Source organism: Helianthus annuus, chromosome 12, assembly GCF_002127325.2.
Source record: "Helianthus annuus cultivar XRQ/B chromosome 12, HanXRQr2.0-SUNRISE, whole genome shotgun sequence".
Classification (NCBI taxonomy): domain Eukaryota; kingdom Viridiplantae; phylum Streptophyta; class Magnoliopsida; order Asterales; family Asteraceae; genus Helianthus; species Helianthus annuus.
The window spans coordinates 75,444,265-75,458,655 of NC_035444.2; the positions used below are offsets into that span (position 1 = coordinate 75,444,265).

Sequence of the window (14,391 nt, forward strand, 5' to 3'; positions counted from 1 at the left end):
ATTATAAAACTTTTGGACTAAATTGACAAAATGACTCAAACCACAGGGACTAAAATGACATTTAAATCTTTACATTATATTAATTTATATTTAATTGACAAAATGACTCAAACCACAGGGACTAAAATGACATTTAAATCTTTACATTATATTAATTTATATTTAGTGTATCTTTTGTTAATGTTAAAATAAATAATTTAAAATCTAATATATTTCAAAATATTATATTATCTTCTATACGAATTGTTTAAATTTGATTTTATAATTATCTTTTAATTAACATTAATTATTTATAATTAAGTAGGAGATAAAGATGAGAAAACTAAAAAGTAAATGGCTCCAATGAATGACATGTGTCTCAAAGTTGGTTTCTTTTATTATATAGTATAGATGTATTTTCATGGAAAATATGATTTTTGGAGTATTATTATGTGTTTTGTGGAAAAACATGGATTTGAAAAGGTGTATAACTTAAATTGTTTTCGAGAAAAACGAGTTTTATTGATAAAAATATGTTTCGGGAAGAAACGGGATTTGATTGGTATAAATATGTTTCGGGGAGAAACGGGAAGTGATTACGGTGTTTTGGGTAAAACACTCGTAATATATATTAAATTGGGTTAGTAAGAGTTCAACTCAGCTTCCAGGAGGCGACCGAAACTTGTACAACCTACAATATTAAATTGTTATTCAGTAGGTTATATATATTGATGAATTAGGGAAAGCAAGTGGTATCCTAAATGCGGGAAACCGGGCGCAGTCATAGCATTTAATCATTAAGTACCGAACACGTGGAATTGTTGATAGATCTATTGGGTTGACTACCCCGTCGTGACCGGTCGCTCCGGTCCACATAGCGGCGAATTGAATTCTTTAATTGTCTAGTATTGATTAAAACCTCGATCATAATATATAGCTCGTAACGTATAGCTAACTTACGAAACCGAAGTTATAACGGGAATATAATATCAAAATAAAATCATGGGTATAAGTTTTCACTAGAAATACGCTCGCGGGACCATTTCGGATGATTTCTACCATGACACTTTGCAAAGGGAATATGAAATGGTCTTTCTTAAACATATGCGACTCTTTTTAAATCATTAAAATGTTTTTTAGCAAGAAATATTTTCCATTACGCAAGTTGTTATAAATTTGATATGTGAACTCACCATCCATTGTGTTGACAATTGATTTTTACGTGTTCTTCAGGTACATGAGTTCGACATCGGGATTTTGGCATATCTTATAGTAGTGATGTTTTAGAAATAATTTGGGACCGTGTGTATTTGAATCCATAAGGATCAAGACAACTAAGTTGTAACTATGGACTGTATCCGAACTTTGAACCGTAAAGTCATGCTTTTAATAAGTGTATGTCCAAAATAAACAATGCATCGTCTACTAAGATATTTATGGGTACCGACCTCCGTCACCGCCACGTTTGTATTTCCATTGCGACGTTTTTAGGGTGTGACAGTCGGCTCCCCAAAACCACACCCACCCATCTTATCAACTTCATTGTTGATAAAAGCTTTATTATGAGGTTGAAACTTTTTTACAAGTTGGATGGGGTTTCAAGATTTTTGAAATGGCTTTTACAGGTTACATTGTCACTTTAAAAAAAAATAATAATAATGCTTCACATAACACAAGCATTTTCTAATGCAACGGTGTTACTATAGTATTGTCTTTGTTCAATTATAATAGCACATACCTCCCCTACAAGGTACCAGACAGGCTAGTATTCTCATATGAAAGCCAAGTTTATTAAACCATAAGAAACATCAAAAGTCGGTTTATCTACAACCTTATTAACATCAAAAGCAGGCAGTAGGCTTATCTACAATAACTAAATGTGCCGGTTCGTAAGCGAGCAGAAATTTGTACCCGTCCAAATACTTTAATCCAATCCCAGCCAAGTAAGACGCAACCAGAAAGAACCTATAAAATTAAAAACACACATGACACATGTTATCTTCAGCATAATCATCGCCCAACCCAAATCACCTCATATTGACTTTTGAAAGTCAATGCATCCCGACCCAACTTGGAAAAAGACACCAAAAGAATGAACTTACAGTCAGCATGTGTATCAGCAGCAGTCAACATTGTGTTGTGTAATCCTATCTGAATTTCATCCAACAGGCGAGACCTTAGCTTTATTCAAATCCTGATGCAAAAACCACCAGGGACCGTTCTTGGTTGACAATCTAAAAAACAAACAGGAAGACCGTCGGTCAACAATTGACTATTACTGGAAAACACTAACGGCATACCTTCCAGTTTCATGGAACACAGGGAATAAGGTAAGACCGAAATTAGTTAGAATTACCTGATAAACCCTGCCACCATTCGCAATCCCATAAAGATAGTCAAACCCGACCAAACACCATAAAGACCAAAAGCCGAAGGAGCATATAAAAGAAATGCAGATGATATAACCCCCACAAGCATCTACATTTCATTTCATTTCATAAACATAAATTAAAAATTCCAAGTTATAAACATTTAAGTTAATCATTAAAAAATTTAAAAGAATTATAAAGAAGGCGTACCATGGAATAAGCTGCATAAGGAAAATCTGAAACTCCGTAATGCAAACCATCAACGATAAAAGCCAAAGCATTCAATGGTTGACTTGCACTCACAAACTTTTGTCACACCATCATAACGAAAAAAAGGTGTAAATGAATTGAAATATAAACTTGAATTAAAAATCAAACAAGAAGGGTATTTTAGACATTTTACCAGAACCCCGGTTCTAGCAATGGTCAATACTTCAATGTCCTTGGTAAACAGTGTGGATAGAGAGCCAAAAGATAAGCCCAATATTGCAGCCAAAGTAACACCCATCACAAGACCAATCTGCCAGACATGTAAATAAGCAAACATTAATTTTGGTCAAAACGTGAACTTTCTGAAACTTTGTATTCCGCCTGTAAACGAACCGAACGTTCATGAACTGTTCGTGAACTTGTCCGGCGGAAGTTCGTTTATTTAATAAACGAACGAACATGAACACACATTTTGTTCGTTCATTATGTTCGTGAACGTTCGTTATGTTCATTCATTTATGTTCATTTATTTATCTTCGTTTAAATTTTAATAAATACATGTCATTATGTTTATATAAACATAAACACAAAAGGGTTATATAAATTTAACTAATTAGTAATTGTGTTTTCTAGTAATAAAAACGAGATTTACAATGAAACTTATCGTAATTAGGGCTGCAAACGAACCAAACGTTCGGCGAACAGTTCGTGAACCGTTCGGTGGGAAGTTCGTTTGTGTTCGTTCGTTTATTAAACAAACGAACACGAACAAGAAATTTCGTTCGTTTAGTTAAATGAACAAACATGAACAGAGGTCGTGTTCGTTCGTTTATGTTCGTGAACGTTCGGTAACGTGTTTGTTTGTGTTCGACAGTTCATTAGTATTTTTAGTGTTTATATTTTACTTCAAAATTCCGACAAATTAAATATCTAATAAGTGTCAGGGTATTATATATTTTGTTCATGAACGATTGTTTGTGTTCGTTTGTTTCCATTTGTGTTCATCAACATTAGTTTGTGCTCATTTGTGTTCGTCAACATTCGTTTTTGTTCGTTGCCTAAAATTAACAAACAAACACAAACAAACACGAACAAGTTCATTTCCTTAACAAACGAACATGGACATAAAATCTCGTTCGATAAGTGTTTGTGAACAGTTCGCGAACACATATATTTCTTAACAAACGAACACGAACAAAGTCTTGTTCGTGTTCGTTCGGTTCGTTTGCAGCCCTATTCGTAATTAATCACTAATTTATATATAAAACAACTACTTTATGTTCATTTGTGTTTGTTTAAGTTTGTTAAATTACGTTCGGGACTGTTCGTTTAGGTTTTAAACGAACACGAACTTGGACAAAAATATTTGTCCGGTTATACGTTCGTGTTCGGTTAAAGTTAAATGAACAAACACGAACATGCCTCTATTCGTGTCCGTTCGGTTCGTTTAATTTGTATAACTTACCTTTAAAACAAAGTATGTGATATCCTTCACGGATTTATAATCCCCTTCTGAAACTGAACTGGCAATCAACGCCTTAAACAAAATATAACTAAAGTCAACACACAATTAAGCTACAAACCGTAATTATTATTATGCAACAAAAATGGAATGGATCGAAAACAGGGACGTAAGCGTAATTTTGTACCTGACCAGATGCTGCGAGTGCATCTGTAATAAGTGAAACAGCCAACCAAACTTGCAGACATATTTGGTGGGCAGCCATAGCAATAGGACCTTGGCGAGCCGCCATTGATGTTGCTAAGGTTGTTGTTATAAGTACCGCAAGTGTTCTTCCAATAAGAAAACCACCTGATCGAGTAAAACATAGTTAGTACATACACTAATAACATAAGAAAATACACTGATAACGTAAGAAAATAAACACTAACTATATGCTTTTAAAATTTGCAAAAGATAATATGGTCGCGTGTTACCAGATTTCATATAGCCGCCAAATTGTAGTGCTCCGGGCCTTGGAGGAAGTATTATAGCTCTTTTATTAAGGTGCCATAACATTATAAAGGTGACAATATATCTGAAACGACAACATTAAAAAATGTGGTGGTTGCAAAGAATATTTTTCGTATATAAATATCGTAAACAAGCACATACTGTGAGATAACAGTAGAAATAGCAGCTCCACTCACACCTAATTTGAAGTAGTACATAAGCAGAGGAAACAGAAATATAGCTAAACAATTACCAATGCCTGCAAAACAAGAAAAACAGTTAATTGAAAACATATAAAAAAACCTAGAGTAAAACCCTGAGGTTTGGCCAGAATTGCGACTTTCGTCCAAAGGTTTGTTTTTCCGCATCTGGATCCAAAAGGTTTGAAATCTTGCCATTTTCATCCAGCTTGTTAACTCCACCCATTTATCTCCGTTAAGTCAGGGTATTTTCGTCTTTTTTGTTAACTTGTAGGGCAATTCGGTCTTTTTTTTCACTTTATGTACAAGCATTTAAAATAATGAAAAAGACCTAATTGCCCTTTAAGTTAACAAAAAGGATGAAAATGGCAAGATTTCAAACCCTGTGGATCCAGATGCAGAATAACAAACCTTTGGACGAAAGTCGCAAAACTGACCAAACCCCAAGGACGAAAATGGCGTTTTACTCAAAAACTATGTAATAACTATAACTAAATAATCACGAATTATAAAAGATTAGTACTTGCCTAGACATACTACAGGTGTTTTCGTATCCTTAAAACCACGAAATATGCCTTGAAGAGCCAATGACACAACAACTGCAGGTGCACCGAGGGCTCTAAGAGAAAGAAATTGCTGAGCTGGACCGTGCATGGAAGAAGCCTGTGATAAATCAATCAGTTTGACCTCAAAAGTGAAAAACAAAAGCCATAATTGAATTAAACCTTAAACCTTACCGATGATATACCCATCAAATTAAGAAACGTTCCCGACCCCAAGTATAAAGCCAAACCCTCAAATAAACCGATACCGACAGCCAAAAGCAAAGCGGTTGAAACAGAAGCCAACTGCTGTCTTTCTATTTTGCCATTTGCTTGCTCGGTATTTTCTCCTGTGGGATTTTGATTTTACCACAAGGTAAAGTTAATATGATGGGGTAAATTTTACTTTCAAGTCAGTAAAAAATAATCAGGTTTATTACTGTCTTACTGGAGTTCTTTGCGATATCCTCAGCCACAAAAGAAGTAGCAACACTGAGGAGAGGAATGTTGAATAGTTTAGAAACGATGTTGAAGATCGATATCGAGACACCAGCAGAAGCCAACTGCACAGGGCCTGTGAATCATACGTAAAATATATTATACAAAAAGGTTTATAATATCAAAACGTAACTTAATTTTATCTTTTTGTCGGTGTATGTAAGATATACTTGTTTTTTCTACATTGCACATGTAACAAATCTCTGTCTTTTTTACCATTTTATGTTAGGGTGCTAAACGGGTCGTGTTGCAGGTTGGCAGGTTCAACCCGACCCGAACCCGAAACTCATGTCATACATATGAACCCGAACACGACCCGTTCAACCTGAAATTTTTTTATTTTTAATTTTTTTTCCGAAAACTAATATATTAAAATTAAAATTTACTAAAAAAACACAGATGTGTATAATACAATTACATTTAAATTATAAAATCTTATGTCAATCTCACTTTTTAAGTCAGAATTATGGTATAAAATACACACCCAATTTAATTTATGAAATAAAACATATTGTAAAAAAAATATAATATAATATAAATGGGTTAAACGGGTCATTGGTCACCCACCAACCCGAATGGGTTGAAACCTGAAACTGACCCGAACATGTCTAGACTAAACCAAAACCCGCGAATTTCGTGCTAGGTTTGTGTTGTGTTTTCAGGTCATGTCAGAAAGTAACCTTCAATAGCAGGTAAAAACCGGTGACATGGCATACTGCCGCGTCATCAAGAAACATGTGCCAAGTCTTTTCATAGGTATATCATATATGCAAGGAAAAAGTGTTTTTTTTCTACATTGTATATGTAACATACTCGGCTTTTTTTACCATTGTATGCGAGTCTTCTGTAACAGGCGAACGAAATGGTGGTGTGGCACCCAGCCACATCATCGAAAAACTGTTGCCATGTCACCATTTTAACTTGCTATAAAAGGTTAATTGCATACAATAGAAAAAATAAAAAATATGCTAAATATAAGCTACATTTTTGGTGTGATGAAAAATTAAAATAAAACAAGCTTACCTAATCTACCGATATAAGCCGTCTCCATTAACTGAGCCATAGGTTCAATTGCTTGCCCAGCAAGTGCGGGTATTGACAATGCAATGAGCTCGTTTTTTATATTTTTCGAACGTGATATTTCCGTAATTTTTGGTTCCTCATTTGAACCAACACCCATCAAGTCCCTGTGAATAAAAATGCAAAATAGAAAATAAAATATTTGCAACAGTATAATGTGCAGATAAATTAGGATAAATATAATTCTAAGAACTTACGGATATATTTCTCTCATGTTTGAGACATCATTTTCTTCTTTGACAACCCTGTTTTCCGGTTCAGAAGACTGCACACGACAGTCTGAGTTTATCCGGCCTTTAGTTGTGGAAGAAACACGTTTCCTCTTATGTATAACCGAAGGGCACGACATCATCCTTGAATGATCCGACAAAACTGAGCTATAATTTGCTACAGCATCTGTTGCAAATCTCAACCTCTTATGTTTGTTAGCTAGAAATAATCCATGGGCTCGAACCGACAACTTTTCAGGGAAAGACCCTTTTTTAAATTTTGATTTGGTCCGTTCACCGCTTTCAGTTGCTAATCCTTTAAATAGAACACCATTCAGTTGCCCCGAAGCCATTGCTCTTAAAATATAGGTTATCAGATTAGGTATCTGCAATCATATATTAAAAATTTAAATCAAACTTATGTCAGCTTTGTGATATACAACAAATATATGTCAGCTTCGGAGTATCCAACAATCCACTGATATCTCTGTCTTTTATCTTGAAGAAGTCAGATGGTCATAATACATTCGAACAAAATTCATATTTTAAGAATTTAAAGGGGTAAGTTAAATGATTAATACTTTATAAGCTTAGAGTGGAGCAGAGAGACCAACTTTACAAACTTGTACACATTTCGGGTAGGTGTCAACTCGTGTTGAGTATGCTGAAAGAGGAGTAGGTAGACAAGAAACAATCAAGAAAGACAAAATTCAACCGGTGTCATCTACATCATAACTTATATACAATATCTATAAATAAAGATTCAGACATTGATAGATGTGCTTCATGCCTTCATCCACCATGTGCCTAACTTTCGTAGAAATTATAATTTAACATAAGCAAGATGACATACGGAAACCAGTTCCACAGCATGCCGCCAACTCACATGTTAGTGAAATCTCATCATAAAACATGAGTTGCAAATGATCAATAAAATGCGACTACTAAGACTCCTAATTGAAATTAATATCCTATAACTCTGTTGTCATGGCTCACCCGGGCGTGCGCCAAAGCCCACTTTTCAGGCCCAGCACAGCCTTCTCGCAATCTCGCTTTGCTTCAAAAGCCCAACTTTCAGGCCAAGTTCCGATAAAGTTCCGGCCAAAAATTGTCTGAACAGGATTGAACATGTCTGAAACAATTGTACCAACCCTAAACAAGCCTGGAATCAACCTAAACTAGCGTTATAGAAGACTAAAACACGTCTAAGACCCCTAAAAACTGTAATTTTACGATATACGCCTCGCTTAAAAAAGCCCTTTAAGCGGCTTTTGCCTAAATTCAACTAACAATCCACACACTATAAATCCAAGGGGTTGTTTCATATACACATGAATATGATATGATTGAATGTTTGGAGTATTTTAGCCATGTTTACAGTAGGATCAACTCCCTAAATTTCACTTAAACTAAATTCCCAGTAAAAAAACCTATATTTTCATTTACCTACTTGCCATTCTTTTTACACTATTTGGCATCCTCCCATTTAAAGGTGTATCTCAACTTCAAGTAAATTGGACCCACTTCAAGTCTTTATTTCTCCTTCAACCATAATATGTTGTCACATGGACCCACAAAATGAAATTGTTGAATAGCCTATATAAATAAATAAAGATCCCATTTTTCATATTTACAACGCTAATTGCAAAAACACTGACACTTAACATGTATCAAGAACCATTAACTATCAGTTTATGTGTTCAGAGAACAGAAATACATAATAAACACAGGGTGGCATTTCATCAAACACCTTATCTGCAATTAACAACTATTCGAACAAACGATTACAGAACACCATAAAAATTAACCAATATTGAAGAAACAAAGAATAACAAACACTATCTAAATTCCATAAGAAACAACCACTGTAAATATAAGGCGAATTTCACAAAATTCGCGTATAAAATCAAATTTTGCAGCATCGTTGAATAATCTCACCGCTGTGATTGTTTTAAAAGAAGAAATAAAAACAGAGAGAAAAGATTGATTACTTACAGGAATGGTAAGTGAAGAAGAAGAAGAAGAAGAAGAAACAAAGCTTTGTGATAAAGGGTTTTGGTGATTGTGAGAAAGAGGCGGTTGTAGGGTTGATAATTATTGTGTTGTAGTTAACTCCGTCACCGCCGTTGTTTCAATTTATGTTACCGGAAATATCCAACGTAACCGACCAACTCCACCGCCTGTTTGTTTCTGCCGTACAATAGGTTAGTATAGAATTTAGATCCTATTTTATTTATTTTTAGTACTAGGTTAGAGCCCGCGTGTACACGCGGTTTAATAAATGAAAATAGTTTATTTATTCGTATTTAATAAAAATAAAATGAGAATTGATTCAATATTAATAAAATAAACTAAAAAAACATACGATAGTTTAAGAAAAATCAAATTTCACTAAAAATGTCCTAGTACAGCACATTGGTTGTCTTATTAGTAACATTTTCATCGTCAATGTTTCCTCCGGACATAATTTCAACGCGTCTCCACCAAACCTGAAAGCCATTTTCACAAAACTAAAGGTCAATAAAGTTTGTCATGAAGATTTATCATTTACTACCTATTCCAACTAAAGTAAAAAGATGCTCAAAATAATGTATCATAGAGCTTGTAGACAAATTTAAGGAAAAACACTTCCAACTAAAGTAAAAAGATGCTCAAAATAATGTATCATAGAGCTTGTAGACAAATTTAAGGAAAAACACCTCATCTTGTGAAGTATGCTGGACATTTTTTCTCTCCTCTTTGTCCTTTTGTGAGTACCCAACTTTCTCTTAGCCACCTTCAATGTGTGCTTGTCCTTTCCAACTTCCAATAGCTCACGGTGCAAATCTAGCTACCTCTCGACTTAAACTCCTCACAAAATGAACCATTTTGCTTGTTTTCTATGGAAAAGTAAGTATGTAACTTTAGTTTTGTTACACTAAAAAGTGAAGTGAAAAAAACAATAATGACATCAATGGAGATGTCTTATTAGTTGTGATTTGGAAAAAAGTGATGATGCTCTGGAGTAGTTGAAGTGAAATCTTTTGTTATGGAGATGTAGTATTTACTTTTTGTTTGCTTGTTCTTGGTTTTTGGATTTGTTTGGGGTTTTCTTGCTAGTTTCCTGCTAGATTCTTTGAATGAAATATTCCTTGTTGCTGTAAAAAAAAGGTTAAGTGAGCATGGTATGCTCGTTGTGAAATATGCTTCATTTTCTATAACTGACAGTTGGAAGAGAAACTGAGGCAAGTATATACAAAAATTCCTTAAAAAAGAAACACAAAATAATGACTTTTGTGCAAACCTTTTGGTTATAGTGCCCATAATGTAAAGGTTGATGATGCTAACATACAATATTGCTATGATTCAGATTTATGTCATAAATAGTAAACATTTAGAAAATCCTGAGGTTCGAGTCCACGAGTTCTAAAAAACCAAGTTGGAATAGTAAACTGACAAACATTAAGGGAATTCAAAGCAGCGTTACAAAGGAATTAAAAAAAAGGTACGCACAGCTTTGAGGTCAGAAGTACTCCATATGAACACCGATAGCGCTTAAGAAACCATTATTCTTGCCATGAAAACCAACTACTTTCCCAGAAGATGCTGGTGAACTATAAGAAACATACCCTGCCCTCCTTTCTTCTCCATAAGGAACATGGATCCTCAAATTTGTATGAATTTAATAGAGAGTACAGCTTCCAACCCATCAAACCCTTTAACAGGCCCACATAACCCAGATATTCCAGTCAAATACTCACCATTATCTTCCAAATTAACCTGCAAATATCATGGTTTTGTTTACAGCCAATATGAATCAAGAAGTTAGCGACACAAAAAAGTGTTAAAGTACATACCAGATGTATTTCAACTCCATCTGTTCCTCCATGGATTTGTGACATTACAGATTTACCATCCGATTTCAGATATTCAAATTGCAGGCCTTAAATGACATTCAGCTCGATCTAGTAAATGAACGCACACTTGTTTGATAGTAGAAAAAACTCCATCATCCCACGGTTGCTTCCACATGCTCCCCACAGGCCTGCATCCCTTGGCAATGTCATTATAGACTTACTGCAGCATAACTGTAAAGTAAAATAATCAATCAGCAAGATAAAGAAGACTATTTCAATCCGCTTCAGAAAAGAAATACAAGAAGAGACTTTAACAGATTACAAGAGAATGAACCCCATTCTTTATTTTGCCTTCATATGTAGAAGTTGGAGGTGATGCGGGTGATTTGTGTATCGCATAAACCCCAATAGCATTGAGGTAATAACTGTTTGTCAACCCATGGAATCCGACAATCACCTCGTCTTTGACATCATATGAGAAAGCAGTGTCATCATCAGTGCCATACGGGCCATAAAGGTCCAGATTCGTCTTAAAGCATATCGACTTTACTACTAAACCATATAAATGTACACTACCAACTGTCCCACTTATTGACATCAAATATTCATTAGGGTAAAAGGAAATCTGCAAAAATAGAAACATAAGTCGTTGATGCTAAAATATGTGTGAAATGACATCAAACAACAGTCAGTGGATATAAGTTACCATGGTCATTTTGTTGTCAGTCCTATGAACTTTGCGACCAAAGAATGAGCTTTGAGGTTCACCAAAAACTGCAGTTGGTTTGAAATTCGATGGAGTCAACAGCTTTTCCATGCTTAACAATTATCTTTTCAATAGAGCTTTGAAGAATATTAAACCCATTTTTCCCCATCTGAACCACCCCATGGTCCATGAGTTATTAATCCTTTGAAATCGCTTGTACCTCCCTGCAAATTAAACAAAAGAATCGAAACTCAAACAACAATGTATAAAACAGAAAATATTTTAATAAAATTGTAACATTACCATCTCAATATTGATATTTGGTTAGTTACCTACCTGCAACAATCAGCCCTGATTAGAAAGTAGAAGTCAATCAGCTACTCTATATCACAGACTCGTATCCTTCAATTATCCAAAATCTAAAACTAAATAATTTAATTGTTGATCTTTATCTCACAACCTAAGAAAATTACTTTGAATACTTTGAATTAAGTGATGCAACTCACCCTAAAAGGTAAACAAATGCATTGCACGAACCCCCTCACCATTAGATTTCAGTTTTGAAACAATAAGCATAATTAAGAGTACTTTCAACACATTTAGTAAGTTGAAATTGAGATATCTACGGTTAATTAAAATTGAGAAGATAAAACTGTTTTAGATAAAGATAAATGAAGATGAAACACATATTAAACACGAATAATCAAACAAAGTATAGAAGAGTACAAATCGACAAAACAAACCTGGTTGATTCAAAGATTCAAAATCGAGTTTGAGAGATTAATCGCCAAAGCAGAATCTCGCAATATCTCTCAATTTCCTAAAACTTCAATATGGAATCACAGATCTGGCCGGAAACCAAAACAAAAACCAATAATCAGCCAAAAAAGCTCACTTAAACATATCAAATAGCAAATCTAGATCTTAACAAATAATCATCAAAATATGTTGAATATGATCTATAACGAATCTCATCCTTCTGAAACAACAAATCTAGATCTTAATCTCTGATCACCGCAATGATCATTGACGAAAGTTTCATCAAAACACATCAAATCCATACACAAAACGTAGATCAAAGAACGATCAACACGAATATGTAAACGAAATCGTCAAAAACAACGAAGAAAAACGAAGATCTGAAGAAAACGCGTTGGAAAAAGGGTTTTTGAAAAGATGAAACATGGGTCGTCTCGTCTCTTTTTCTCTGGGTTTTGGAATTTGTTTTGCAGATTTGGTTTGGTGACAATGAATTTGAATTTTGAATGTGTTATGGTATTTATTAATAATTAAACATTTGGTATTATTATGTCTTTTGTCATTAGTTAAGGGGGCTCCTTGTAACTCATTACAGTATTTATAATTGTTTCTACGTATTAATAAATCATTCAGAGATATTATCAATCTTCTTCACCCCTAGTTTCTCTCTTACTCTGGTTTAACCCTATCAAGGGTATCAGAGCTCTCTATCGATCCCTTTCGGATTCAATTTCAACCATGACCAACACAAGGAACCAAGACATAGACAAATCGATCAAGGAGCATGAGAAGGCAATCGTTGAACTTCAGGCTTCTCTTGCGGCTATGATGAACCAACAGGAACAACTCTTGAAGAAGGCGAACGAGAACTCTGGTTCGGACCGCTACTCGGGTGCGTTTAGCGACCATGACCAAAACAACAACAATCGGCCGATGAGAGTGGGTAAAATCGAATTTCCCAAATTCAAGGGCGAAGATGTCAAGGGTTGGGTATACCGGTGTGAGCACTTTTTCTCGATTGACGAGACACCAGCGAACTTGAAAGTCAAGTGTGCCGTCGTCCACTTCGAGGGGGACGCGATTCAATGGCACCAAGCCTACATGAAAATCAGGGGGACGCCCATAACCGAGTTACCTTGGGAGGACTATGTACGAGCCATCACAGCCCGTTTCTCTAATGCAATGTTCGAGGATGCTATGGAAGAGTTAGCATCTCTCAACCAGGAAGATGACTTGCAGGAATATAACTCGAATTTTGACAGGCTAATCAACAAGGTTACGATTAGTGAAGAACAGGCGGTAAGCCTCTACTTGAAGGGGCTGAAACAAGAGATTAAGGGCCCGGTGAAGATGTTCAAGCCTCGAACCCTACACGAGGCATACGGGTTGGCGAGAATTCAAAACATTAACAACAAAAACCTGATGAACTCCATCCTTACCAGTAAAGGGGCACCGCTAAAAACCCAAGAGACAACGCGTATTACACCACCTATGAATGCAAATAAATTACCTCTACTACCAGCTCCATATTCGAAACCTACTAAACCTATTACCAACAATCCACGCCGCCTAACCATTAAGGAACTGGAACGAAAAAGATCAAAAGGTGAGTGTTTTTGGTGCACCGAAAAGTTTGTACCGGGCCATAAGTGTGACAACCGGTAATTAATGGCCTCTAATTACGTGATTAACAAATGATTAAAGCGATAATAAACAGTTTTTACGACGCAAATTAACTTAATTAGGCCGTTGGAGTGTCTTGGAACGCCTAATCGACTTTATAGCGCGTGTATGACAATCTGCGGAGAAATCGTTGGATATTAAACGAAAACGAATAGAAACCAAACAAAATACATAAAACGCCGACAAATATGATATTTTTATGAAATATTTAACCTATTAATTAAATTTTAAGAAACACGGTCGAAACCAGATTAAAAACGAAGAGCAACGCCATTTTACGCGATTTATACCGTGATCGACGAACAAACGCGCATACATCGACTATCGACCATAAAATTTCGCGTTTAACACTAAAATTTTATTCTA

At 35.2% G+C, this 14,391-nt stretch overlaps 2 protein-coding genes across 16 annotated transcripts; both read right to left on the reverse strand.

Moving 5' to 3' along the window:
• Positions 1-1,624: 1,624 nt before the first annotated feature.
• Positions 1,625-12,827, reverse strand: LOC110904839 (protein DETOXIFICATION 45, chloroplastic). Of its 15 annotated transcripts, none has more exons than XM_035980672.1 (24): positions 12,327-12,827; positions 11,887-11,919; positions 11,584-11,807; positions 11,212-11,502; positions 10,878-11,108; positions 10,534-10,800; positions 10,089-10,178; positions 9,741-9,920; positions 9,407-9,530; positions 9,037-9,231; positions 7,030-7,427; positions 6,776-6,939; positions 5,703-5,828; positions 5,450-5,604; positions 5,240-5,375; positions 4,675-4,771; positions 4,497-4,597; positions 4,208-4,371; positions 4,024-4,095; positions 2,752-2,868; positions 2,559-2,654; positions 2,336-2,457; positions 2,082-2,213; positions 1,625-1,944 (listed from the first exon to the last, which is right to left on the reverse strand). In XM_035980672.1, the coding sequence occupies exons 11-23, from the start codon at positions 7,392-7,394 to the stop codon at positions 2,138-2,140; spliced, it is 1,791 nt and encodes a 596-aa protein (XP_035836565.1). In that variant the 5' UTR covers positions 7,395-7,427; positions 9,037-9,231; positions 9,407-9,530; positions 9,741-9,920; positions 10,089-10,178; positions 10,534-10,800; positions 10,878-11,108; positions 11,212-11,502; positions 11,584-11,807; positions 11,887-11,919; positions 12,327-12,827; the 3' UTR covers positions 1,625-1,944; positions 2,082-2,137. The 15 variants fall into 15 exon arrangements, with proteins under 15 accessions (XP_035836565.1, XP_035836558.1, XP_035836564.1 ...); XM_035980665.1 differs by having other exon boundaries at positions 11,200-11,502; XM_035980671.1 differs by having other exon boundaries at positions 11,193-11,502.
• On the reverse strand, positions 9,444-11,694 carry LOC118485064 (mannose/glucose-specific lectin-like). Its single transcript, XM_035981300.1, has 6 exons — positions 11,584-11,694; positions 11,200-11,502; positions 11,099-11,108; positions 10,878-10,963; positions 10,717-10,800; positions 9,444-9,530 (listed from the first exon to the last, which is right to left on the reverse strand). The coding sequence occupies exons 1-6, from the start codon at positions 11,692-11,694 to the stop codon at positions 9,444-9,446; spliced, it is 681 nt and encodes a 226-aa protein (XP_035837193.1).
• Positions 12,828-14,391: the final 1,564 nt, after the last annotated feature.